The following is a 26929-nucleotide window of genomic DNA, read 5'->3' as shown; positions in this document are numbered from 1 at the left end:
TTCACCTCTTTTTCTGTCCTGATGATCTTTGGATTTTGGAAAATTTTACTTATTGTGGAAAGGATTTATGATAAAGCTTCCAAGCAGATAGCTTTTCCTGTTAACTCTTTCAGGAGTGAATTTCTCCTTTCTAAACGGTGGCACAGTGGGTTAAACCACTGAGTTGCTGAACTTGATGACTGAAAGGTCGGCGGTTCGAATCCAGGGAGACGAGTGAGCTCCCGCTGTTAGCCCCAGCTTCTGTTAACGTAGTAGTTCAAAACATGCAAATGTGAAATCAATACATACTGCTCTGATGGGAAGGTAACAGTGCTCCATGCTGGCAACATGACCTTGGAGGTGTCTACAGACAACACTGGCTCTTCAGCTTAGAAATGGAGATGAGCACCACCCCCCAGAGTTGAACACGACTAGACTTAATGTCAAGGGGAAACCTTTACCTTTTACCAATTAGCAAGTGCAACAGCAATATAGATAGAACTAAACTTATAATCCAGCACAGAAACATTCCATTTGTGTGTATATGTATATATGTATGTGCCTTCACATTGTATGGCAACCCCATGAATTTCATAGGGTTTTCCTTAGGCAAGGATTATAATTTACCATTTCCTCCCTTTGAACTAGATGAGGGAAAACCTATCAAAGTAACTTCTGGGATGGCCACATGGCCTCGATGGCTGGAAATGATGGGAGGGATGGCTCAGCATATGTGGTGGTTTCTGATGAATTCTCACGTACAATGTGAAACCAAAGAGTGCATCAGCCAAGAGAGAAACAAGCTTACCAAAAGGGTTTTCAGTTTCCATGACTTTATTTTGCAAAAATAGAAAAGCCCCCTCTTTTGCGGCACAGCTGGGAGCGCAGGGGCAGCAGAGATTCCTCTAAAACACCATGGAACACTGGTCTGTAAACATCAAGAAGGGCTTCACCCTCTTTCCCATCCCATCCCATGCCTCCCCCCTCCCCTTCCCAGCAAACAGACCCCCATTTTTAAGGCCTAAGGCATCTTCTTAATTCATTTTGGCAGCTTAAAACATCTGGGGGAGCAAACGAAACAGTTCAGCCGAGCTCATTCTCCTTGGAGTACAGTTTCCCCTTATGACCTACTTCACTTTGGGTGAAGAGGTAACTCATCATGTTCCCTATTCTCCTGGACTAATCGCAGGCAAATAAATAGCTCCACCCAAGGTGTTGCCCCTTTCATAGCCAGCAGGGGACAGCAACATCTTTGGATTTCTCCCTAAGGCCCAGCAGAGGTGTCTCAAAGGCACCAATGCACCTTTCTATCAACCTTTCGGTGGTGCAGTGGGTTAAACCCTTGTGTCAGGAGGACTGAAGACTGACAGGTGGTAGGTTCGAATCCAGGGAGTGTGGATGAGCTCCCTCTGTCAGCTCCAGCTCCCCATGTCAGGACATGAGAGAAGCCTTCCACAAGGATGGTAAAACATCAAACATCTGGGCATCCACTGGGCAACTCCCTTGCAGATGGCCAGTTCTCTCACACCAGAAGTGACTTGCAGTTTCTCAAGCTGACACAAGAAAAAAACAACTTTCTATTGTGGGAGCAAAGTCCTGTAGCCAAGGGGACTGCATGCTTGTCTTTCCTACTTCATGGTCTGCATGGGACAAGGAATATGGTAGAATTGTTAGTGTTGCGTGCCTTCAAATCCTGACTTATGGTGACCCTTTCACAGGGTTTTCCGAGGCCGAGTGTGTGTGACTTGCCCAATGGGTCTTCACGGCTGAGCAGGGATTTGAACCCCAGTCTCCGGAGTCATAGTCCAACGCTCAACCCACTATCCCAAGATGGCTCAGGGGGAGGTTAGCAGCAGCTAATGATGAAACATCAGCAAAGGGGATGGTATGGTGTCATATCCTACCCCTCTGTAGTGTTAGGGTTTCACTCCTTTTGTGTTACTACAAGCAGTGTGAAACCACCACCAAGCCCTCTGCAAGACTTATACCCTCCAGTAATAAGAACGAGCATGTGCCGTCTCTTTATTTGGTCCACTAGAATCGCAGTGATGAAGCAAGGCATGTTTCCTTGATTTTTTGGGGTGGGATAGGAAACTGGACCAGCTCCCTATTCCAGAAGGAGTCCATCACTCCCTCTTCATCAAAGTGCTGGGGAAGTAGAATTGAAAGCCAGCTAAGGCTATCCATGCTGCATTGCCATTACCTCCACACAGCCTTTGTGGAAGATATAACTGGCTTCTTGGGGTGGGGGGTGAGGGATATTTCAGGGGACAGCACTGTAAAGTTCAAGTCTTCCCCTCTGCACAACTAACCTCTTCCTCCTCCGAATCTTTGGCATTTAGTGTCTTTTGGGGTCTGTTGCCCGGAGTTCTTAGCACCAGGTTCAAAAGCATCCCAAGCAAAACAGTGCTCCTCCCCGCAATCCGATACCCCTTGGGAATGGGGAACCTGTGAAGGACCACCGGTTCCCCCTCCACCTCAACAACTCACTATGGGATTGATCTCTGCCTCAAAGAATAAAACATTAGCAGTTTATACAGCTAACAAAAAGCCCCTTCCCTCATCCCCCCCACCCTCACAATTCACATTCTTCTCACATACACTCATTCTCTCTCATACACACACACACACACAAATCCACATCCCACTGGAATCCATAAGAGATGGATAACAACCCCATGGGCACCCACAGACGCCCACCACAGGGATGTGCTATGTTGAAGCCCTCTTGGCTTTACTCTCTTTATAACCCCATAGTCATTGGTCCAAGTTCCCTGGGTGTGCAGTTGGTCAGTGGTGGGGTCTGCTGGTGGCGTCGGTAGCCGAAGGGGCATCCCTCGTGTCTTCAGAAATGTGAATAAATAGTGCCCTGGATGCCTGGAGTTCTTAGCTTGGGAGGCCGAAGGGCACAACTGACCTCGAGCCAAAGCAGGCGGTACGACCAAGAGGGTCCAAGACAGGTTGTAGTCTCCCTGTCAGGTCTTGAGGTGCCCCTCTCCCCTTTTTTTCCTCTGTGGGGGCCAGGGGGATTGCACATTTGGAGCTTAGCCCATTTCAAAAGAGAGGGTTCTCAGAGTCTTAAGCCCCTTGGGGACTTCTCAGTCCGAAATATTTGGCTTGAGATAGCCCGACTCAGCCGGACAAGCAATCAGGCAGACTTTGGCAAAGCTTCAGGGTTGGGATGGGGCGGTGGCAAAGGCTTCAGAGTATACATCCAAGACCCCATTGGGAGGGAAAGGGTTAAGGCAAGAGGCGTACAGCCACATCTCCCCACAAGTCACCAAACAAAGCAGAGAGGGGAACAAGGGCACCTCCTAGTTGGTCTTCCATGTTGCCGTTACACCCAGCTCTGGCGGATGGGCCACGAGCAGGATAGGCAAGCGGTTTTTGTTTTATATTTTTCAAAAAAAGAGTCCTGGAGAAAATAGGCAATTGAAAGGATGGAGGAGATACAATGAAAAGGGGTCCACCCCCTCGACACCCCAATGGCCTTTCCCTGCTTAGATTCTGTCTCTCTGGAGACATTAAGGGGTCTCCTCTTGGCTCTTGGTGTCAGCTGGGCTCTCCTCAGTGCTGGGGGCTTCGGCCACTGGTGTGGGCTGTGACAGCTCATCCTCAAACATTTCAGGATTTTCCAGCATTTCTCGGATGAGTGGCGGCATGGGGCCAGGGATCTCCATCTTCAGTGTGATGGCTCGTTCAGCACCTGCAGCATATGGGAGATGAAGAAGAAGATAGTAATCAGGGGCTGGGCACTGTAGCAGAAAAGTGCATGAGAATAGCTGTGCTGCAAACCTGACTAGGGAGCAGTGTTGCAAGCACGTGGCAGCAGCCTTTGCACTGAATCCAGGATCAGCACACTGATGGTTCATAGTTCATGGGTTGTATGCCATCATTTCTGTGGTCACCAAAAATATGCCTATACTTCTTGTTGTTACTGCTGGGTCCCCCACCACAAGAACTAGCAGATTTCCAGCATGCACAAAGGTCTTTGGTTTTAAGTAAGGTGAGAAGATCAAACCTGAAATATATGCCTGTTTAAAAAATATTGGCTGGCATTCTTCATTGCAGTTATAGGTGCACAATCTGTTATTGTTTGGTAGCCATAATTCCTACATGCTCACAATCGTGGCACTATAGCTATAATGGTAAACATCCCCCAATACTTCATTACTGGGCAGCAGCAGCATCTGCAAACAACAGAGGTCTGTCCTCCTGTCAATCAGGGCATAGCATACTGACATTTCCAACCCTCGTCTTCCCAGTGATCTCAGATGTAAGGAGGAACAGTGATAGGATCCTTCTTCTGACTTTCGCACTAGAATAAGGTGTGTGGAAACATCAGTAAGTGGCACCCTGGCCGACTGGAGACTAGACCTCCATCGCTGGCAGCAATTGCTGCTCAATAAAGGAGATTGAGAGGTTGGAGTCGGAGCAGGTCATGCTACTCAGCTAATAATATTAATAAAAATTATTTATATTCTGTCCTATCTCCCCAAGGTAGACTCAGGGCGGATTCCAACAGGATCTAAAGACCTGCATATTCCACTATGCATTTAACTAAACAATTCCCTTGACAATTGGCCTTAGCTAGGACTCAAAAAATTTGGCCATGCACTTTACTACTGTTATATTCAAAGTTAGAACGTTCTTTCCTATATTGCCCTTATCCTAACTGTTGCTATGCTATGATCTTCTGACACTCCTCTTGCAAGAACAGGAAAGATCCACCATAATCAGAGTAAGCCTTTTTATTCTGAAAGCCATCAAGAAAAGAGCACATTTCCTGATAGAACTAGGAAAACAAGTCTCTGACTGCAAATAGAAGGTCAGCTGCTGTCTTCACCTTTTGCCTTGTCTTTTACTCGTGTTGTATTTCGAAATCATATGACTGATCAAACGAACAAATTATTATTATTATTATTATTATTATTATTATTATTATTATTATTATTATACTATCTATGCACTTTACTTCTTAGCCCTATCCTCTGAATTGTCTGCATCAGCCCGCCCATCCATATCGAGACTTGAATTATGCTACTGTTGTTGGTTTTGATGCTTGCATTATTTTGGTATAACGATTTGTTATCATTGTCGTTTTATGTTATTTTAATGTGCCATGTTTTTAACTCTGTTGATTGGGCTTGGCCCCATGTAAGCTGCCCCAAGTCCCTTCGGGGAGATGGAGGCGGGGTATAGAAAAAAATAGTAGTAGTAGTAGTAGTAGTAGTAGTTACTACTACTACTACTACTACTATACAATGGCAAACATTCAATACCTCCATTAACACACAAATATCAACATAATAATCCCAGAGGAGACCCACATATCAAAACAGTATAAGAGCCTAACATCAATAAATTAAACCCAACATAACCAAACAAAAATTGTATAATGAAATAAAATCTAAACATAAGTACACATAAGCTAAATATACTTGATCTAGTGTTGGTTATAATAACATTGATAAGCTCCAAAGATTTTCATGGACATGATGATCTCCAGGCACAAAAGCCATTCCAAATCATTCCATATTTTCATTTCAGAAGTTTGGATAGATTCAAACTGATTTCCGTCACTGGATGGCCACTAAGGCTTCATCCAAAGGATGTCAGGTATCCACATTAAATGACACACATTCATCTCTGAAACATAAAGCCTAGTGGCTCTGCCTGTGCTTCTGTCTGTGGAAACTTTCTCAATGTCCTTGTGCTGCTCACCTTTGGTGCTGATCCCTCGCAGGTCAGTGATTTTCATCAGCATTCGAGGGAACATGTAAGGCTTGTTGGGCCGACGTCGGCGAGCATAGATCTTCAACGCCTCCAGCAAGGGCTCCTGCAGCTTGTCCACTTTTTCTGGCTCTTCCAGGTCCATTCGATCTGTGGAGAAGAGAAAGCCATGGAGTACTGCTTGTCGGTCAGCTTGTGCTCGCTCTGCTGCTTCTTTTGAAGGATGCCTTCATTCTTCCAAAAGAAGGCAGGCCGGGAAATGTAATAAATATATCCTTTCACCAGAAGAAAGTTGTAGCAACGTGAAATCTACATACTTCTGTCCTATAAATCTTCTGCCAGTAATCTCAGCTTTCATCTTCAGATGAAAGATTCCAAGAGAAAATATTTTTCTGCTTGAGGGCAGAAATTTTAAATGTTTAAGACAGAAGAAAGGGGCTAAAAGGGGTTTCTATTTGTCAGTGAGGCAGGTCTTGCACAATACAGTCCGCCTCTGCCACTTTTCTTCCTCCTAGCCCATATTTCTGCCCATTTTCCCCAGTGTCCTAATCCAAACAGGAAATACAAACAACCACATTACACTACTGCGCTCTTCTGGAATCATCAGAAGCATTTGCCTTTCCTTCAGGGACATACATCTTTTGGAGAGATACATGCTTGTTTGCAATTTAGGAGTGAACATACATTATGTTGGGTTTCATCCCTGGACTGCACAAGTCTCTAGTGTTATCAAGTTTCCAGACCTCAATGAATAGCTAGACCAGAAATTAAGCTAAGGGATTCCTTTCCCCACTTTATCATGCATGTTTCCCAAAAGGACTTTGTCTTTACTCCTCCTACTAGCCACTCTCTCCTCCCCACCTTTGAATATGTAGGAATGCAATTCTGTGAGGGAACTTTCTCTTTAAGTTTTATTGCCTTGGGCTGACCATGTGGTCTCCACCATTGTCTCTTCTGCCTTTTCTTCCTTTCACTGAGGACGCATTTTGCCTCTCTAGGCAAAATGTAGCTGCATGGATTTTTTTTGACTCTTTACCTTTTACCCTCTTTAGAGGATGAGTTTAGTAAGCTAGTTAGCTCCAAGACCTTTTTTTATCTAGAATGTATTTCTTTTACTTCAGTAAATATTTTTGAACCTAAAGTTCTGACTCCGCAATCCTGTGCCATCCCAAGAATAGAAACTTATCCCAGTTTCAACACATGTAAGTTTCAGCTTGTTATGAAGTTTACGTCTGGTACTCTGCTATATTTATGGTGGAATCACGCCAATTGAAGGTTATTTTTGAATCTAACAGCTCAGATTCCCCAACAGAATGATACAAATTAAAGTTTCCTTCTCTTTGGACAATATCACACTACACTGATAAAGTGATGTTATTCCACTTCAACTCCTATGGCTGCCTCCAGTGGAATTCTGGGATTTGTAGTTTAGTGAGGCCCAGGCATTCTTTGGTTGAGAATTTTAATGGGTCCTCCCTAAACTGCAAATCCAAGGATCCTGTAGGAGGCAGCCATAGCAGTTAAAGAATAACAGTGCTGTTGTGTGATAATGTCCTTTTTTATTCTGATATATCGCACAGTGATCCTTAAGCTAGCTAATACAAAGGACCAGCAGGGATTTTGTTTCCAGCACCAACATCATATCAATATCACATGTCCAATGTCCAATGGCTACAACAATTTCCTTCTTTTCTGGAAACTCTTCAGAGACAAGCAACCAATAGACAGGAACTGGACTACAGGTTCCCACTTTTATGGAGTCCTGATCTAGAGCAGTCTTTCTGGAAGAGCAATACTATAAGTCCCATCCCCCTCCAACCAGTCTGGACTTGGGAAATGTGGAGTTGTAATCCAATACCTCTATTCCATTAAGCTTGACTTCAGCTAGGCAAAAGAAGGTAGCCACAGCTGGCACATTTATCTGTTTCCTCAAGCAGCCCCATAAAGTATGTTTTCAAACAATCTGTTTGTAAGGATCAGAGAGCTCTCCTGGAAGAGACACTTCCTTTATCCCCAGCCCAGATGGGCAGAGCTTAAGATAAAGCCTGAAGGGTGGTGATGAATTCAGCATTACCTCCACAGATGAGGCAGATGGCGCTGAGCAGCCCTGTCTCTGTGTCGTCCATCTCAAGAGGCAGCAATTGCCCAGCAAAGGCAAAGACCAAATCGGTGAGGGGCCCAAAGCCAGCATTGTGCATCTGTGTACGGTTCAGGGTCAGCCCATCTGAGAAGGTCATGGTGTCCTGCTCCGGAGTGTAGCGGGTGCAAATACGGAGCATCTGAGCATAGGAAGAACAGAGAATATGGTCAAGATTATTGTTGTGGGGAGTAAGAACTACTGAATGTGAATCCAGGTCTAGAAAAAGGTTGCATCATGTACTCCGTTAGTCTGCATAGGGCAAAGAAATAGTAGAACCTCAGGATTTCAATGATATTATTATAGTGAACCCTACCCACAGTAGTCCTGGAAGGTTTTGGAAAATGATTGTTGAAACCTAAGCAGCCAAGACGCACAGATGATAAGGCCCAGGATGGGGCTTCCCAACACCTTGTCTGACACATTTGCCATCCCTTTCACCTCCAACTAATACAAGCATCCCTATTCAAGTTGATGAATAGTTTTGCCCTACTGAGAAACCTTGGGGGGGGGGGGGGAATCAGGTCCCTTGGTTTCTATTCTTATTCCTGTAACTGTTATTTAGGGTTCACAATGCACACGACCCTTTGTAAGTGCAACTCTGATGCACACCTCCAACAGCTGGACACAGACATCCCTCCTCCCCTCTTTTTCGCCCCGGCTCCCAGCTCAGCCTCTCACCAGGATGTCAAGGCAGGCTGCCTTGAGCAGGGTGATTTGGTCAGCGATGCTGAGGGTGGTAAATCCAGGCAGTCGTTTGGCAAACTCCACAATCTTGATGATGCACTTGGTAGCCAGTTCACTGAACTTGTCCCACAGCCCCAGGTCCAGCTGCACCCTGTGATCCGCACTAGAGTTCTGGATGTGAGGGAGAAAGGACAAAAAGAGATCAGGCACGACTGCTGCTACCCATGTCTCCCTGTGTGTCAGCACCCACACACTGCTAAAAGGGGACTGTGGGGGACGGTTCCAGCATGACTTTAAGGTAACTTCCAGTGGAAGCACAGCTTAGAATCGTCTGAAGGACCCATACAATTCCTAGAGAGGATGTATTTTTGTCAGCTGCCGGTAGGTGAAACTGAATAACAGTCCCACGGTTACAGGAGGTACTGAACTTCCACAAAGCCATTTCTTTCTATTACTACATGACTTGTAGCTACTACTCTGTACAATTAAAACGTAAGTCAGTACATTGCCTTTTTTGCGTTACAGTTTTTTAAAAGCTAGGTTTGGGAAGGGAACAGAATACAACTTGGTAAATTTTTGACACAATGCCCGTCAAATGTTGTTTAATTGTAACTTTTAAAACAAATGAAAATATTACCCATAAAGTAGCCCCCAATGCTAAACAAGCTGCATTACTGTATGGGTGTTAACAAGTAACCTTTATTAAGTATAGTTAAGTGGTTATAGCTGAAAATAATTTTTTCCAAGCTCTGTCCATGGGGATCACATAAAAGCAGGCGAGAAAGACTGTGGCCCCTTACCGTGGTGTATTTGCCTAACTGGCAGAGTGAAGGGAAGGTCTCCTGATGAGCTTTGCTGACCTTCTGGATGAGCTCTTCCAGTTCTGGTGTCATTTCATAGCTATCTACCACCACCTCCTCTTTCACATCCTTTTTTTTCTTGTTTCGGTCATTCCTTACAGCTGAAAGCAGAGAAGGGAAAACTGAGGGGAAACGGTTGTGATGTGGGTCCTAAACTCAACAGCAACTTCTTCTGTCCAGTCACTTTGAAAAGAAGTCCTTGCAGGGAGGAAACACTCAAGTCCTGGAGATAAAGTTGAGGTGCTACACCCAGATAGACCCTTCTGGAGATGCAGTATAGAGCTGGCAGACAATACAGTCCAACTACATATGGAGGGTCGCCACACACTCTGGTTTACAGCCCTGCTCCTTTTAACATGTATGTAACCCAAGGACCCAAGGGAGAAAGGTCAGATCTTGAAAAATGAGTTTTCTAGCCATGATGGCTGGAGGAATCGGAGAATTTGAGTACAAAAAAGGAACTTTTTCAAGTGCTCGTCTCTGCAGGGGATGGATGAGTTATAGTTAAATGGGACCTTTGCAACTGAGGGAAAGTCTCATTTAACAACTGGCCATATCACAGCACAGACAAGGTCAGAGTTATTCTCCATCTAGCCCAAAAGTAGGAATTATATTACCCTGACAGTTGTTAGATTGCAACTCTCAGCTTTCTCCATCATTGAAAATGCTGCCTGGAGTTTACAGAATTCGTACACACACACACACACACATACACACACACACATATATATATAGAGAGAAATGGTCCAAGTACATGTTTTAGGTGTTGAAAAACCTTGGTGAGAACAATTCTAGACTGACAAGAGTTTTCTAGTTTGGGAATTATTCTGTGCAAAATTTACATGTGTGTTTTGTTTTTGTTTTGTTTTTTGCTAGAAACAGCATTTTCTTTGCAGGGAGCAGCATTTTCTGAATGGAAAATAGTATTTCCACACATAAATATTAATTCCTGTAAAGAAAATGCTGTTTCCTGAAAAGATAATACTGTAATTGGTAATTTATTCTGCACAAAATTCACATATGGTTGATTTGCAGGGAAAACAGTATTTGCTTAGCAGAAAACAGCATTTTTTCACAAGCATTAATATCTATGTGTGGAGCCCCTGGAGGCACAATGGGTTAAACCTTTGTGCTGGCAGGACTGCTGACCAAAAGGTCGGTGGTTCGAATCTGGGGAGTGGGGTGAGCTCCCATCTGTCAGCTCCAGCTTTGCATGCGGGGACATAAGAGAAGCCTCCCACAGGCTAGTAAAACATCCAGGCATCTCCTGGGCAACGTCCGTGCAGATGGCCAATTTGCAGTTTCTCAAGTCACTCCTGACATGAAAAAAAAATCTATGTGTGGAAATATTATTTTTGCACAGAAAATGCTGTCTCCTCCGTAAATAGTGTTTCCTGCATAAATCAACCAAGTGAGAATTTTGCACAGCATAACTCCCAGATTGCAAATAGTCTTTAAAAAGATGTACCATTCTCAAAGACTTTCCCAGAACAGAAAGGAAATCATTGACATTTGTTGCTATTGTCAAGAAATAAACTTTGTGAAGAATTCCATCCGTGATCTAGAGCAATGCTTCTCGGTTTGATGTTGAGGACATCCATTCTCTACCCCTCCCGTAGAAACCAACACTAACTTAATTTGTGCTCACGGGGTTTCATTATTTATTTATTTCCTGGAACCTTGACAGCAACTGGCCATCAATGTCTCTAGGACTGGCTTCAGGCCAGGAACCAGCATCAGTCCACTCTGAGCAGCACTGATGTCCAGCAATGAAGCCTGAGAGCCTATTCAGCTTCTCTCAGTGGGAAAGTGTCTGCTTTCTAGAATCATAGACTCTTAAGAGTTGAAGGGACCACAAAGTCCACCAAGTGCAACTCCCTTCCATAAAGGTAAACCGCTCCTGAAAGATGCCCACAGATACACAGCTAAAACACTCTTGAAAGATGTCCACCCAATCCCTATTTAAAAACTAAAGTTGGGGGATCTACTGCTTTCTGAGGCAGTGTATTTCATTTCTGGACAATTGTTACAGGAAAGGGCTGCACTTCCTTTATCCTTTGCTCATCTTTTCTACCAATATCAAACAAATGTGGTATGAAAGCCCATCATGCTGAAGCTAAGGAAGGTCTGGGCATGCTGAGTAATTGAAAGGAAAACCCTGATATACTTGGAGACTGCCCATACTCACATCTATGGTAAAAGAAAAATAGAATATAAATAAAAAATAAATCCCTTAATTTGCCTCTAGTAGTTTCAAACACCCATCTGAGGCATGACCCCACTTCTCTATCTAAAGAAGGCTAAGGTTAGGTAAAGGTTGTCCCCTGACATTAAGTCCAGTCATGTCTGACTCTGGGGTGCTCATCTCCATTTCTAAGCCGAAGAGCCAGCGTTGTCCATAGACACCTCTAAGGTCATGTGGCCAGCATGACCGCATGGAGCGCCGTTACCTTCCCGCCGGAGCGGTACCTATTGATCTACTCACATTTGCATGTTTTCGAACTGCTAGGTTGGCAGAAGCTAGGGCTGACAGCGGAAGCTCACGCCGCTCCCTGGAATCGAACCTGCGACCTTTTGGTCAACAAGCTCAGCAGCTCAGTGCTTTAACCCACTGCGCCACCGGGCAACAAGAAATGATCAGAGATTAAGGACAGCCCATGTAATGAGAAATTGGAATACTGTCAGAACAGTGTAGATTCCTGTAAACCAGTGGTTCTCAACCTGGGGTCCCCAGATGTTTTTGGCCTACAACTCCCAGAAATCCTAGCCAGTTTACCAGCTGTTAGGATTTCTGGGAGTTGAAGGCCATAAACATCTGGAGACCCCAGGTTGAGAACCACTGCTGTAAACCAACACAGAATATGACAATTTCCAGATTGTGGCATTCCCGATATCCCCAGACAAGCATGTCTGGCACACACCAGGTTGGAGGAAGCTGGATTCACTCTTTGCAAATATTAATCATGTGTTTTTGAATACAATCAAATACACGAAAAGGCATTAAAAAGCAGTTCATGTGTGGAGAAAAGGCATATGATTTATGGAGTGGCAATCACTGATAAGGACTATGGACTAATGATTAGAATTAAGATTATTGTATTTTCTTTTTGGATTGCTGTGCGTTTTCCAGGTTGTATGGCCATGTTCCAGAAGCATTTTTTCCTGACATTTCACCCACATCTATGTCAGGTATCCTCAGAGGTTGTGAGGTGAGGATGCCTGCCATAGATATGGGTGAAACGTTACAAGATGATGCTTCTAGAACTTGGCCATATAGACCAGAAAACTCACAGCAATCCAGTGATTCTGGCCATGAAAGCTTATGAACAGCTACCTCCTTATCCTTCATAATGTCTACTATATTTTAATAGTTATCCATAGAGTGATTAAAGAAACTGTTGTTGTTGTGTGCCTTCAAGTCATTTCTGACTTATGGGAACCATCAAGTGAAGCTATCATAGGGTTTTCTGGGGCTGAGAGTGTTTGACTTGTCCAGAGTGAGGATTGACTCCAGAGTAGTAGTGTAACACTCAGTCTATGTGAAAAAGCTGCAGACCTCTCTCTCTCTCTCTCTCTCTATATATATATATATATATACTTTCCTTTGAGCAAGCCCCTCAGAAAACCAAAATAATGCTTTCTCATTCCTCTGACTTTATGGTACATGATCGGGTTGCAGCAGAGAACCTTAAGTTTCATTAGCAATTCTGAAGTCCGTGTTGGATTGTAACTCCCATTAATCCTACCCAGTATAGCCATAGCCATAGCCATAGCCATAGGCAGTCCATGCAACTGAATGAATAAACAAGAAAAGCATAGCTAAAAGTGAGGAATACTGGGAGTTTCAGTCCATCAACATTTGTAGGGCTGTGAGATTTACATTCCTAGTTTAGAAGAAGAAGGAGCCTTCCTTCTGTGGTCACAGAAAGAAAGTCCTTTTCTTAGTCCAGGAAAAATCAAAAGTCTGGAAGCGGAAAAGAAACCTATCTTTCTAGTCCATGTCCTTGGCTCCAGGCAAAGACACGAAACCTACTCTTTTGAATCACAGCTTTTCCAAACCCCAAGCCTTCAAAGCCACCGGCTCGCTCTTACTGGGGGATTGTGGGAGCTCCAATTTAAAAGAAAACTTTCCACGCTTGAGGCAGAAGGCAGGGCTACCCAGTGCCTCCCAAATTAGGCGGACCACAGCATGCTCCAGCGAGGAGAGCAGCTGCATGGCTTGAACAACTAGTTCCAGATGTCTGAAAACAAGAAACCCAGCGTCAGAGTGCCCTCCAGGCAAGGAATCTGGATGAGATGGCTGCGCTGATTCCTCAAAAGGAGTTTCTCTTGGTTTGGCATGTGCATGTGAGTGTAGAGGGAGAGATGCTTTATACTTTCTCCTTCTCTCTCCCCCACTTCCAAATTAGGGGGTGTCTGTACCCCGTCCCTCCGCCACAAGTCCTGCCAGCCCTTCCCTCCTTTATTGAGAGAGTCCTGGCCCCGGGGTTGCGTGTGCACTCTCCTCGGCCTGAGCCTTCCCAGGCTGCCCTTCCTGTTCACCCCAGGATAAAGCGCCAGGGATCTGGGAACAGGATACGCCAATCGGCAGGATATACACTTATAGCCACAGTCAGCACAATGCTGGTGGGGGTGGGATGGTTGGGTGGGGGGACTGCCAGCCAAGCCATGCAGCATTTGAGAGAACGCATAATACAGAGAGAAAGAGAGCAAGGGAAAATACAACACACTGGACAAAGGGAAGAACTGCCACAGCAACACGATGGCTCATTCCTTTGCTTTGTAAAAAGGCTTTCTGTAAAAGAGGTCTTTTTGCAGAAAAAGCAAGCTTCCAGTCTCCCTAAAGCCATATTTTCCCTGCATTTAGTTCTTGAAACCATCAGCCTGCTCAGTACCCGAATCCCATTTGAGTCTTGATGAGACACGGAGGGAAAGGGAGGAAGGGCTCTGCTTGTCCAAATCCCTTAGGCCACCCGTTTCCTGTCTCTCATTGGGATAACTGTCCTTCTAAACCCTCCACCTCATCCCCCTCCTATACCCATACCCACTGGTCTGATCCTCCTCGCCCTCCTCCCCTTTAAAAGTGACAGGCCCTCGGAAATAAATTGCCAGGTTTTGAGACCTAGACATCCCTAATTAGGGGCTCTTAAAGAGATGGTGATTAATGTGAGCCTTGGCCCCGGCCAGCGCAAATACATGCCTAAGCAGTTGGGAGTAAAAGCAACAGCCGCTGAGAGGCACTCCGTCTCTGGAAAGGCCAGCCGGCTGACAGCACTCTTAAAGGGACAGAAAGCCTCCTCTCCCCGCACCTCGTCCCAGAAAAAAGATTGAATTAACTCCTCTTACCGTGCATCAGAAGAGAATAGTGACAGAGTTTTCTCTCCCTGTAACCCCTCCCTCAAGCCAAACTGGACTGTGTTCATACATAACATGTAGACAGCAGTCCCTAATGTAGGTTCATACTTCCAAAGTAGACATGCTCAACTGGGCATGGGGATTGGGCATACTGGCCCATCCGAAGCCTCCCGACAACATTCTCCCTTACTTTCTCTTTTTGCTTTCAGTTCATTCCCATCTGATTTGCTCACTTCTATAATTTTCACAATTGCCACTCTATAGCTTTCTCTTTTGCTCCTTTTGTGGACTTTTGTGGCTGGTCAGTGTTGCAACAGAAAGGTGGACTAGATAGGCCTATGGCCTGATCCAGCAGAGAGCTTCTTAACACTATTTTTTAAAAATTATCTTCACCTTTTGTGCCCTATCTACACCACACTCTTGTGATGCTTGAAGTAGAAGCCTATCCCCCAAAACTGAATCTGGTGTCCAAGTTTGCTCACCTTCTTTGGACATGCCAACCTCAAAGCACTTCTGCAAGCGGCAATACTGGCAACGGTTGCGGGTAACCTTATTGATCTGACAGTTTTTGTCACGGTGGCAAGTGTAGATCATGTTCTTCTGGATGCTCCGGCGGAAGAAGCCCTGACACAAAGAGAGAAACATTGTGTGTGAGAGAAGCAGATAACCAAGTGGATAAGAAAGAGGAGAAAATTTCTTCCATGGGTCATTCCTAAGGGCCCCTTGGTGGTGCAGCAGGTTAAACCACTGAGCTGTTGAACTTGCTGACTGAAAAGTTGGTGGTTTGAATCTGGGGAATGGGGTGAGCTCCCGCTGTTAGCCCCAGTTTCTGTCAACCTAGCAGTTCAAAAACATGCAAATTTGAGTAGATCAATAGGTACCGCTTCTGCGGGAAGGTAACAGCACTCCATGCAGTCATACTAGCCACATGAAGGTGTCTACGGACAATACCAGCTCTTCGGCTTAGAAATTGAGATGAGCACCACCGCCCAGAGTCGGGCATGACTAGACTTCATGTCAGGGGAAACCTTTACCTTTACCTTTAGGTCATTCCTAGCAAGCTGCTTTCCTAGCTAGTTTACCCATTACCAGACTCCAGTTCCTGATATCCATCAGTTAACACTAGTCTGAAGTACTATAGTTCAAAAATATTACTTTTTCAAAACTCTGTTTCCTTTCCAACTAAAAGGACACATTTAGTTTTAAGCTGTGAATGTGTTTTTTCCTCTTTGCTTAATGTCGATGGTACCAGCATAGGATGATATCCATGGCCCTTTTCCGAAGCACAGAGACACTTCGGCAGCCCTGAGGACTAGTTCCTTGTTTCAGCTTATCAGGACTTAAGGTTTTTTGTTTTTTGGGGGGGGGGGGGGGTTGTCATGTCAAGAGCGACTTGAGAAACTGCAAGTCGCTTCTGGTGTGAGAAAATTGGCTGTCTGCAAGGACGTTGCCCAGGGGACGCCCGGATGTTTTGATGTTTTATCATCTTTGTGGGAGGCTTCTTTCATGTCCTCGGATGAGGAGCTGAAGTTGATAGAGGGAGCTCATCCGTGCTCTCCCCGGATTCAAACCTGTGACCTGTCGGTCTTCAGTCCTGCCGGCATAGGGGTTTAACTTGTTAAGTTAAGCTCTATGGAATAATCTACTTTGAATCTATAGATGCAAATACCTTAGGATATGTAACCTTGTAAACAGCTCCTAATAGTGTCGGGCCCTTAGTTATTTTATGGAAAACCTGACAAAGCTGTTTGCGTGAACCAGGCTTCAGCCTCTACTCAGCTTATGGAAGCCAAGTATGTGAACTTGGGCAGGTCATACTCTCCCAGTCATAAAGGAAGGCGAATGGCTAATACACTCTGATTAGCCATGAAAATATCATGATACTATACCATACATCAAAGTCAACTTGAAAAGAAATAGCAAAACAACAAAGATAATAAAAGAACTGCATCAAATGTTGCCAAATAGATGCCCTTCAATGATATCTGGCTAAAACTCCCATAAGTCCCAGCTAGCACAGTTTGAGCTGACAGATGATGGGTTTTTAGTCCTGGAGGACATGAAGGAATCCAAGCTGCGAAGAGTTAATGTATTACTTAAACACTGGATCTGCAACTATCCTTCAAATATTTTGAAAACATTGTTAGCTGATATTGTCATTATTTCTCACTCCCTAATTATGCTGGTTAGAAAGAGCTGAAATTGCAGTCCAGCAACCTCTGGAGGATCCACACAGTCCTTAGTCCAGTACTATATAACTTACAGTATCAGAAAAGACCCCAAGGGACATTCGTTCTAAACCTGTTCTGTCATGCAGGAAGACGTAATGAAAGCACTCCTGACAGGTTGCCATCCAGCCTCTGTTGAAAAGCCTCCAGAGAAGAAGACTCCACTATCTATTGTTAAATAGCGTTTACCATCAATGCTAAAGAGAACATTGTAATATTATTGCAAAAAGCTACAACACCAAACAGACAGTACATGAGAAATGTGATTGCACTGTTTTCTTTCTCATTTTTGTTGGGGAAATTGTCACTCTGGGGCCAGAAAGTGGGATCAGTGTTGGGGGTTTCGCCCTTCCCCGGGAGTGTAACTATAGTGGTGAAGAGCAAAATGAAGATGTTGCCTTCCTAAATAAGAACATGTCCCTCCCAATGAAATCTTCCTATATTTCTAGCATTTTAGTCAATTAAGCATTTAGAAAGGCAGCTGTGGCATCCAAGGAAAAGGAGCAAGCAAAGTTTGCAAAGGAATGCAAGCACAGAGGTCTGATAGCTTTTCATGGAGGGGGTGGGATACTTTTTCGTATTTTCAGAGCAATGCTTTCATTCCCCAGAAACTACACCCCTGCCTCTCCTCCGTGTCATAATCCCAATGAAAACTCTGTGTAGTGACATGTGTCCAAGCTCCCCACCCAGCACTGCATTCCTGGAAAAATGCCATTGCTGCTTCCTCATCCATTAGGTCCATTTAGACTAGTGGTTCCCAATCCGTGGGCCACAGCCCACTGGTGGGCCACAAGGCCTAAAATAAAGTCTGCCGCCAGGGCTGCGTACCACTGTTGGAGAGGGAGAGAGAGAAGGAGAGAGAAGGATGGAAGGAGGCCAGCACCGTTGCTCTCACCTTCTTGCGGCTTCCTTAGCGCCACTGGAGGAGAGCAAGAGACAGGATAGGGAAGGAAGGAGGGCAACTCCATTCTCGCAGCTTCCCCAGTGCCATTGGAGGACAGCATGAGAGAGGAGAGTTCCCCAAAGTTGATTATTATTATTATCATTATTATTATCATTATTATTATTATTATTACTATTTGAAAAACAACAAGAATTGGATTGGATCAAACATCGGACACTTCCCAAGTGTCTAGGACTGTGTGATGTATCGGCAAGTAATGCGTGCAGATCCCAGTAAGGTGGTCTTCTGCAGCTGGCAGATGGTAATTTTGTCAGCGTCGATTGTGTTTAAGTGCAGGCCAAGGTCTTTAGGCACTGCACCTAGTGTGCCCATCACCACTGGGACCACCTTGACTGGCTTGTGCCAGAGTCTTTGCAGTTCGATCTTTAAATCCTCATATTGTGTCAGCTTTTCCAATTGTTTCTCTGCAATCCTGCTGTCACCTGGGATTGCGACATCGACGATCCATACTTTGTTTTTTTAACACGATTGTGAGGTCAGGAGTATTAGGCTCCAAAACTCTGTCGTCTGAATCCAGAAGTCCCAGAAGAGTTTGGCATGTTCATTCTGTGTAACTCTTTCCGGCTTGTGAACCCACAAGTTAGTTGTTGCAGGCAGATGGTATTTGTTGCAAAAGTTCCAATGAGTCATGTGAGCAATGAGTTTATGCCTCTGCTTGTAATCTGTCTGTGCAATCTTCCTGCAGCAGCTGAGGATGTGATCTATTGTTTCATCTGCTACCTTGCAGAATCTACCCTTGGGATCTGTTGTCGACTTTTCAATTCTGGCTTATTCTTGGGCTGCCAGAATCAGGCCCTCCATCTCCTTTTTCAGAGTTCCATTTGTGAGCCACAGCCATGTTTTTTCTTTGTTTATTATTATTATTATTATTATTATTATTATTATTATTATTATTAGCTCCTATTGCCACACATCAGTTGTAATGGGAACGCAGCCCTTTGTAAGACCCTGTTTAGTCCCCCAAAGTAGTAGTAGTAGTAGTTGCTGTTGTTGTGGTTATTATTATTAGCTCCCATTGCCAAACACAATTTCTTGGGTCTTGCACTCCGCTTTTTGTATTTTTCTCAACCTTAGCCCTCTCCTCTTCTTTCTTTTTTTACACCAGTGTTAAAATCCACGGATAATAACACACTCAAACAAAAGCTTTTTTTCTTGGTGTCTTTGTTTGCAGGCCTGTTCCTGGGGTTATTTGGGGTGCTGATTCAGAAAACTGCATTGGATAGATCGCATCAGCTCTAGAATAATAAATATGGTTTTCTGTGGGCAAGCAGATGGCAACTACTGGATGGCCTACATTCTGTATCAGAAACTAGAGCTGATGTGGTCTATCCACTGCAATTAGCTGAATCAGCACCCCAAATAATCAAACCAAATCTAAAAACTGATTTGTAATCCTTTTGGTCCTAATGTTGGAGAGCAGTCCCTGGTCAAAGTGGTCCCTGATCGAAATAAATGTTGGGAACCACTGCTTTAGACTCTAGGGTGTTGAAATAAATACATGGACCGTAAGGCAGCAAGGCTGATGTGGCTCTTTCATCTGATGTTCTTTTAATGTGAGTCCTGGGAAATACCTTAAAAAGACCTCAAATGGGAAACATGGTGGCTCACCTCCTATAAACTTACTTTTACTCTCTCTGCTCCTTCTTTTGGTCATTTTCCTACAACTGCCGTAATCCCTTGCCTCCCATCAACACACTGTGGGATCATGCGATTTGAAGTCCTATTCAAAAATATCTGCAGGAAATCTCCCTACTGTTTTCCCCAGTGGATTCTGTGGGGTTTTTTCCTTTTTAATTATGGAGTGTATTTCTGCAACCAAGAACCCAGGTTCCACTACTGGAACAAGACACATTTGCTTGTTTTGTACATTTCATCTCGCTTGCATAATCTGTTTTGGGTGTTGGCACATGTCAGCTTGGAATTCCCTGCTGCAACATTTTCTTGATGAGGAAAGAGGCCTGGGTAAAGCAGCCAACCACACCCTCTGAGCGGAACAGTTGCAGGCATGACGCCGCTGGCTTGAGCTCAGGAGTTTGGGGAGTCCAGAGCACCAGGCAGCTTCTGGGGACACCATCTCCCCTCCTCCCCACCTGGTTTGTGCATATGTTTTGTAAGCTTGAAAGTGGGGTAACCCAACCTGGCAAAAAGTTCTCGTCACTCACCTTGCAGCCCTCACAGGAGCTGACCCCGTAATGGTAGCCAGAGGACTTGTCGTTGCAGACGAAACAAGGTTTGTAGACACGTGGAGGTGGGGGAGGAGAGGGGGAGCTGGGGACCATCTCCTCTGAGCTGGTGCTCTGGGTCTCCACCGCTGCAGAGGGGAAAAATAAATAAATGCATGTCAGTTGGAAACTTGCACTTTCGACATTCTGCTCAAAACAAGTTCAATTTTCATTTCTGTTTGTTCTAGTGGATGGTTGTAGTACCCAGGGTTATGGAGTTGGTAGTTACCAAGCTGGATTAGGACTGAGTAGACCAAGTCTTGGAAATATTACTTTTGGAACTACAACTCCTGGAATACCACAGATACCATGGCTCAGGAGTGCTAGGAGTCATAGGCTTTCTAAACTATGGGGGTCCCTGATCTGAATTCTCACTTAACCAAGTGACATATTAAATGATGATGACAATAATAATAATAATAATAATAATAATAATAATGTATTTGTATTCCACCCTATCTCCCTAAGGGGACTCAAGAATCTGTCAAGTGGCACACTATTCTATGCCAAAATTTAGGAGTCCCACCTGTCTATTCCAACATTCTGTTCCCAGAGGTAACCACCCCAAGCCCACAAGCAGAACAAAAAGGCAACAGTCCTCCCTTCTCACATTCTCCCACAGCTTGTAGTAAGAATCCATGGCCTCTGATAACAGAGGCAGTGTGTAGCCTAGCCACTAATAGCTTTATCTTCCCTGATCTTATGTAGTTTCCCTTTTCACATCACCCAAGTTGGCAGCAGTCTCTCCATCTTAACACAGTTTGAAAAAAAAACTTTTTGGCTGTGAACTCCCAGTATTCTGCAGCCAGCATATCCAGTGTGGCCATGCCAGCTGGAAGAATGTGGGTATTGTAGTCCAAAAAGACAACTTCCCAGAATTTCTGCATCTCATGGTATTGAATTCAATTATGAATTTATCCTAAAACTTCCCCATTCAGCTTGAGTTCCTGTATTCAACTGTTGAGAGAGAAGAAGGTGGTCTCTGTTTTGTCACACTGTGCTAAAGTTTAGACCTACTGTCTCCCTTACAGGTAAACATAATTGTCCAGGCCCACCAGAGACAACAATGTTCCTATTCTGTTTTACAGAGAGATAAACCGAGGCAGAAGGAAATTACTCGCTGAAGGTCAGCTCACATCTCTAGAAGATCTTGAACTTGCTTCATAGCCAACATTTACCAAGCATGGTCAGACCTAATACACAACAAGGATATTGGAAAGGAGGACAACTAAAGTTTGGGCAGCCAGCATCACAGAAGTTGATGTAACTATTCATTCATTCAAGAGCAGGCACCTAGTGTTTTGAACCACAGCTATTACAAATCGCTCCCCCCCCCCCCCCCGGTGGTCTAATGAGTTAAACTGCTGAGCTGCTGAACTTGCTGACTGAAAGACAGGCAGTTCGAATCTGGGGAGCAGTGTGAGCTCCCACTGTAAGGCCCAGCTTCTGACAACTTAGCAGTTTGAAAACTATGCAAATGTGAGTACATCAACAAGTACCGCTTCTGTAGGAAGGTAACAGTGCTCCATGCAGTTATGGCAGCCACATGACCTTGTAGGTGTCTATGGACAACGTCGGCTCTTCAGCTTAGAAATGGAGATAAGCACCACCACCCAGAGTCGGACACAACTAGACTTAATGTCAAGGAGAAACCTTTACCTTTTTATTGGTATTGGAAAGCACAATTGGTGACTCTACATACCATTGAATCATACACTCCAAGTGTTCTAATTTGACAGTGACTGTCCAATTATTCCTCCTTTGCTTTCAAAATGCCCCAATTTCTAACTATTCCTCCTCCTTTCACCTTTTCTTGTCAGTTTACTTCATTTACCTTTATTGCAAATCATAACCACTAGCTGTGGCTGATGGGAGCTGAAGTCTAACTCAGCCAAAAGAGAATACTGCATTGCATGACAAACACACACAATAAAACTTCACATCAACTAAAGATTAGTCCCAAATATCCCTGCCTCTTGCCCTCGGAGTGACCCACCGACTCTTGGACAGCTCTCCCTCAGCTCCAACAGCGTTTCCTACCACCCCCAACCCAGGCAAGGCATGAAACTGTTTGCAATTCTAGCTTTCAACACAGACAGAATTTCCTGTGACAAGGCCCTAAATGCCACATTCCAGGCCAAACAGGTTGGAATTGTTACCAGAGCTGTGTAACCTAATCCCCTTCTTTGGGGGGAGGGAAGAAAGGAATGACCCTCTCCAAAAGGGATCCAGGTTGGGAAAAACTGTGGGGCTGACAGTAAGGGTGGAGGGATAGCCTTTAATCCAGTTCCCCACTCATAAAACGTCCTTCAATCCATGTCCTCATCCAGTTTTCTAGAACTACATTGGAGAGGTAAAATGTGGACTCAGGAAGAAGAACAAGATGGATGAAATAAAAAGCTAAAAATGAAAGGGAGTTCCATATTCTGCCATTTTATCAAAACATGCATCTCAAAAGTTAGCCAAGTCTTTCTTGTTTTTTAAGTTCCAACTTTATTAACAATAATTTTAAATGCCATGTGCTCATTTTAGCCTGTTCTTGGCAGAACTTGGAGAGGGTATTCTTTTGAACAACAATTTAGAGAATTACCCACCCAACCAGTTGTAGTCCAAAATGTTAACTTTTGAAAGCAACTGCCCTTCAGTTCTGTGGGGTTTTTCGGGCTATATGGCCATGTTCTAGAGGCATTTCTCCTGACGTTTCGCCTGCATCTATGGCAAGCATCCTCAGAGGTGAGGTTTGTTGGAACTGGGAAAAAGGGTTTATATATCTGTGTCCTTCAGTTTGTTTGCATCACGATGAAGAAGGTGACAAGCTTCTTTTGAGGTTGTTCCGTGATGAAAAAGAATACTGAACTACCGTTTCCTTTCTTTGGAAGTTGTTAATGTCCAATAACCAACAAGATCTGGTTGATGTGAATTTTTTTCCACTATTATTTTATTTTTTATTTTTATTTATTTGCGAGGAGCCCCCAGTGGTGCAGTGGGTTGAAGCGCTGAGCTGCAGAACTTGTTGACCAAAAGGCTGCAGGTTCGAATCCAAGGAGCGGCGTGACCTCGCGCTGTTAACCCCAGCTTCTGCCAACCTAGCAGTTTGAAAACATGCAAATGTGAATAGATCAATAGGTACCGCTCCAGCGGGAAGGTAAGGGTGCTCCATGCAGTCATGCCAGCCACATGATCTTGGAGGTGTCTACAGACAACGCCAGTTTTTTGGCTTAGAAATGGAGATGAGCACCAACCCCCCAGAGTCGGACACGACTGGACTCAACTACAGGGGAAAACCTTTACCTTTACCTATTTATTTGTGGTACTTGTGTATTGCCCTTCTCAACCCCGAAGGGGACTCAACTAGAATTATTTGAGGGGACAAGGGGCTGTCTCAATGTTTACATTAGGAATTCCCTGCCTGCAGTGCTTGTAAGTCCTGATGACTAGGGTCTTGGAAACCTCTTATTCCCAGGAAAGCCATTAGATGAAGCCATTAGATGAAGCCCACAATAGCCAATGAGAACAACCACGATCTATGGACGAGATGCAGGCAAAGGTCCAGAAATCCTCCTCCATTCATTTCACCTTCCCACTGTCTGTAAATATCTCCCAATCCTGGCTCCAGCACAAGCTTTGTTTGCAAAGGGGGAAATGGCACTTCGCAGCCAGTCCACTGCAATAGATAACCAGTATACACAAACCCCTCAACCGCCAGCATGTCTCTAGTGCTTATCCCTTTTAACTGACCTGACAATAAACAAATTCAGACTTCCCACTCTGGCAAAATAAACCTCCAATGAATATTCAGTGCTTGTGACAATAGCAGGCCATTTATGTATTTCCCTCGCCTTTATAAATGACTCTCTACAATAAACAAACTAGTGTTTACAGCCTTGGGCTAGGAAATAACTCTGCAACAGCTCTTCTTCTCTGAATCTGGAATAATATGCTGAACCAGCTTCTTCACTGGCAGAGATTCTGTAGAAATACAGAAAGAAGCAGACAATTCCTCAAAGTCTTGGTGTACAGTACTATGGGAATATTCTGAACTGGAACTGTAACTTGGGTGGTGTTTCAGTAACAGAAACAGGGTGTGTTGCAGAAGGGTACCTCACGTTCACAGGGGTACCTCACGTTCCCATCCTTAATAATGTCATTCCAGCATCAAAGAGTCCAAAAGATTTTCTTCATTCTGGTCTACACATCACTTTGTATTCAAGGTGATTGCCTCTTTTGATGTTTGTCAGCAATTGCACGGGTCATCTTTTTGTGGCTGCACCAACCAGCTGTTTGCTGTTAACACCTAACCTGATCAACAGAGTAGGATTTGAGTGAACTTCTCATCTCCCAATTTAACAATATTTCTCCCATCCAGTAAGTCCCATTGTTCTAAAAGCAGTATGGAAAGTGCACATTTAGACGTACACATCCCCTTAGCTGCTTGGAACAATATGTGCCCAGTCATCAACACACATGGGCTTTGGCAACCTTCTCCCCGATTTATTTCAACAGGAGTTTTTGTGGATTTCAATCCACTTCATCAGATAGAATTCATCAGTGCATCTGAAGCAGAGGGCTGACATTCACAAAAGCTCATGTGGTACTGTATGTGGGTATCAGCTTTAAAAGTGCTAGGTTGCTGCGGGTTTTCTGAGCTGTATCGCCATGTTCCAGAAGCATTTTCTCCCGAACATGCATTCTACAACATGACCATACAGCCCAGAAAACTCACAGCAACCCAGTAATTCCAGCCATTTTTTTGTCATGTCAGGAGAGACTTGAGAAATTGCATATCGCTTCTGGTGTGAGAGAATTGGCCATCTGCAAGGATGTTGCCCAGGGGACGCCCGGATGATTTGATGTTTTATCATCCCTTGTGGGAGGCTTCTCTCATGTTCCCGCTTGAGGAGCTGGAGCTGTCAGAGGGAGCTCATCCGCCTCTCCCCAGATTTGAACCTGCGACCTGTCGGTCTTCAATCCTGCCGGCACAAGGGTTTAATTCACTGCGCCACCGAGGGCTCCATTCCAGCCATGAAAGCCTTCGACAACACCTTAAAAGTGCTGCCCCAGTTCTCTCCTCAGCCCCACTTCCTTTTTGTGCTGGAAAAGACTAAAGGTTTGGCACTACTTTAACTGACATGGCTCAATGTTATGGAATACTGGGATTTGTAATTTGCTGAGGCACTAGGCCAAACACCATGTAAGACTACAACTCCCATGATTCCATAGCAATAACGAAATGTCAAATTGAGTTAATACTAAAGTGTAGATACACCACACTCTGGCTATCTCTTTACGACCTTCTCCTCTCCAAAACAGGATGAATGGGACAGCCATGTCCTCACTGGTAACGATATGCATTGCAAATAGAAAGTCTTAGCTTCAACGTCCAGCTTGCCTAGGTTTTTAAAAGGAATGTCTGTAACAATAGCTTCATACATCTATATGTCTTTGAGATCTTAGAAAGTTCTTCCTACCGAGTAAGATGAATCAATGATTTAACTCAACAGAGCTTTGAGCAGTTACTTCCTTGGAATTCACTGCCCAGCCCGTATGCTGGGAAAGACTGGAAGTTGTACTCCAAAGAAGTCATCCTAGTACAAAGTCCCTCTCTATACAAGAAAAGTTCAGTACATATTTCATAAATGTACTTTTGGAAGAGCACAGACACAAATGACTCAAGATTTTCACATAGGTAAAGGATGTACTGAGTATCTGTGTTCAGACAAAAGCTTGAACGAACCCTTTTATTTTGGCTCAAGTTGAAGCAAGCCACTGCCAATGACCCCACATCTATTCAAAGTGTTGTTGTTGTTGTTTCTGTGTGCTTTCAAGTCCTTTCCAGATTTAATACTTTTCATAGAACCACAATGGTACACACTGTTAGGAAAAACTAGTTGTTTCTCTTTGACAATGACCTATAAGATTATGAAAGATGCGGTCTTATTTAAAGATGATCTCTAGGCAACAGTTACTAAGTGATGCCTCTGAAGGGAACTCTTGGATACACAAGCTGGCAGAGAAATTGCCCAAGGAGCCAACAGTATAGAGTTCAAGTCCCACTGATTCATCCCTAGCCTTCAGGCTAAGTAATTTTATTGCAGTAGATTCTGGTGAGAAAGAATCAAAAAGCCTTGCAAAAGAGACAGAAGGTGCTCTGAATGTTGGAACAAAAAACCCACCCTATGAATGTATAGCAGAGTAACTTATTAGCAGCAGCATGGCCCAGCACAAGTAGCCCAAAGTGATAAAAAGAACAAAAACACACAAACCAATGTTATATCTCTCTTAGGAGGCTTTTCTTTGTAGTAAAATAATATGGTTGAACTATTTACAAAAACAAGGTTTCCACAGAATCATAGAGTTGGAAGAGACCTCATGGGCCATCCAGTCCAACCCCCTGCCAAGAAGCAAGAATATTGCATTCAAATCACCCCTGACAGATGGCCATCCAGCCTCTGTTTAAAAGCTTCCAAAGAAGGAGCCTCCACCACACTCTGGGGCAGAGAGTTCCACTGCTGAATGGCTCTCACAGTCAGGAAGTTCTTCCTCATGTTCAGGTGGAATCTCCTTTCTTGTTGTTTGAAGCCATTGTTCTGCAAAGTTTTTAATAGGGGTTGTTGTAGGTTTTTCAGGCTCCATGCCCATGTTCTAGAAGCATTCCCTCCTTACATTTCACCTGCATCTATGGCAAGCATCCTCAGAGGTTGTGGAAGTATAAGGTTTTTTTATACTTTCTTCGTTGCTTCTACGCTGGCCTTTTTTCTCATGCA

The 26929-nt window shown here is 44.3% G+C and overlaps 1 protein-coding gene across 5 annotated transcripts in view; it reads right to left on the bottom strand.

Moving 5' to 3' along the window:
* Positions 1–795: 795 nt before the first annotated feature.
* RARG (retinoic acid receptor gamma) overlaps positions 796–26929 on the bottom strand; it is a 179415-nt gene continuing 153281 nt past the window's right edge. For all 5 annotated transcript variants that reach the window (XM_060762922.2, XM_060762925.2, XM_067464261.1 and 2 more), the window contains 7 exons: positions 20106–20254; positions 15234–15375; positions 9337–9497; positions 8531–8707; positions 7787–7991; positions 5704–5862; positions 796–3685 (listed from right to left, as the gene is read on the bottom strand). In XM_060762922.2, the coding sequence (XP_060618905.2) occupies positions 3504–3685; positions 5704–5862; positions 7787–7991; positions 8531–8707; positions 9337–9497; positions 15234–15375; positions 20106–20254 (1175 nt within the window). In that variant the 3' untranslated portion in view covers positions 796–3503. The remainder of the gene's footprint in view (positions 3686–5703; positions 5863–7786; positions 7992–8530; positions 8708–9336; positions 9498–15233; positions 15376–20105; positions 20255–26929) is intronic.

This window comes from Anolis sagrei, chromosome 2 (genome assembly GCF_037176765.1).
Source record: "Anolis sagrei isolate rAnoSag1 chromosome 2, rAnoSag1.mat, whole genome shotgun sequence".
NCBI lineage: Eukaryota > Metazoa > Chordata > Lepidosauria > Squamata > Dactyloidae > Anolis > Anolis sagrei.
Note: the sequence above shows the minus strand (reverse complement) of the source record. Positions and strands in the feature narration are given on the sequence as shown.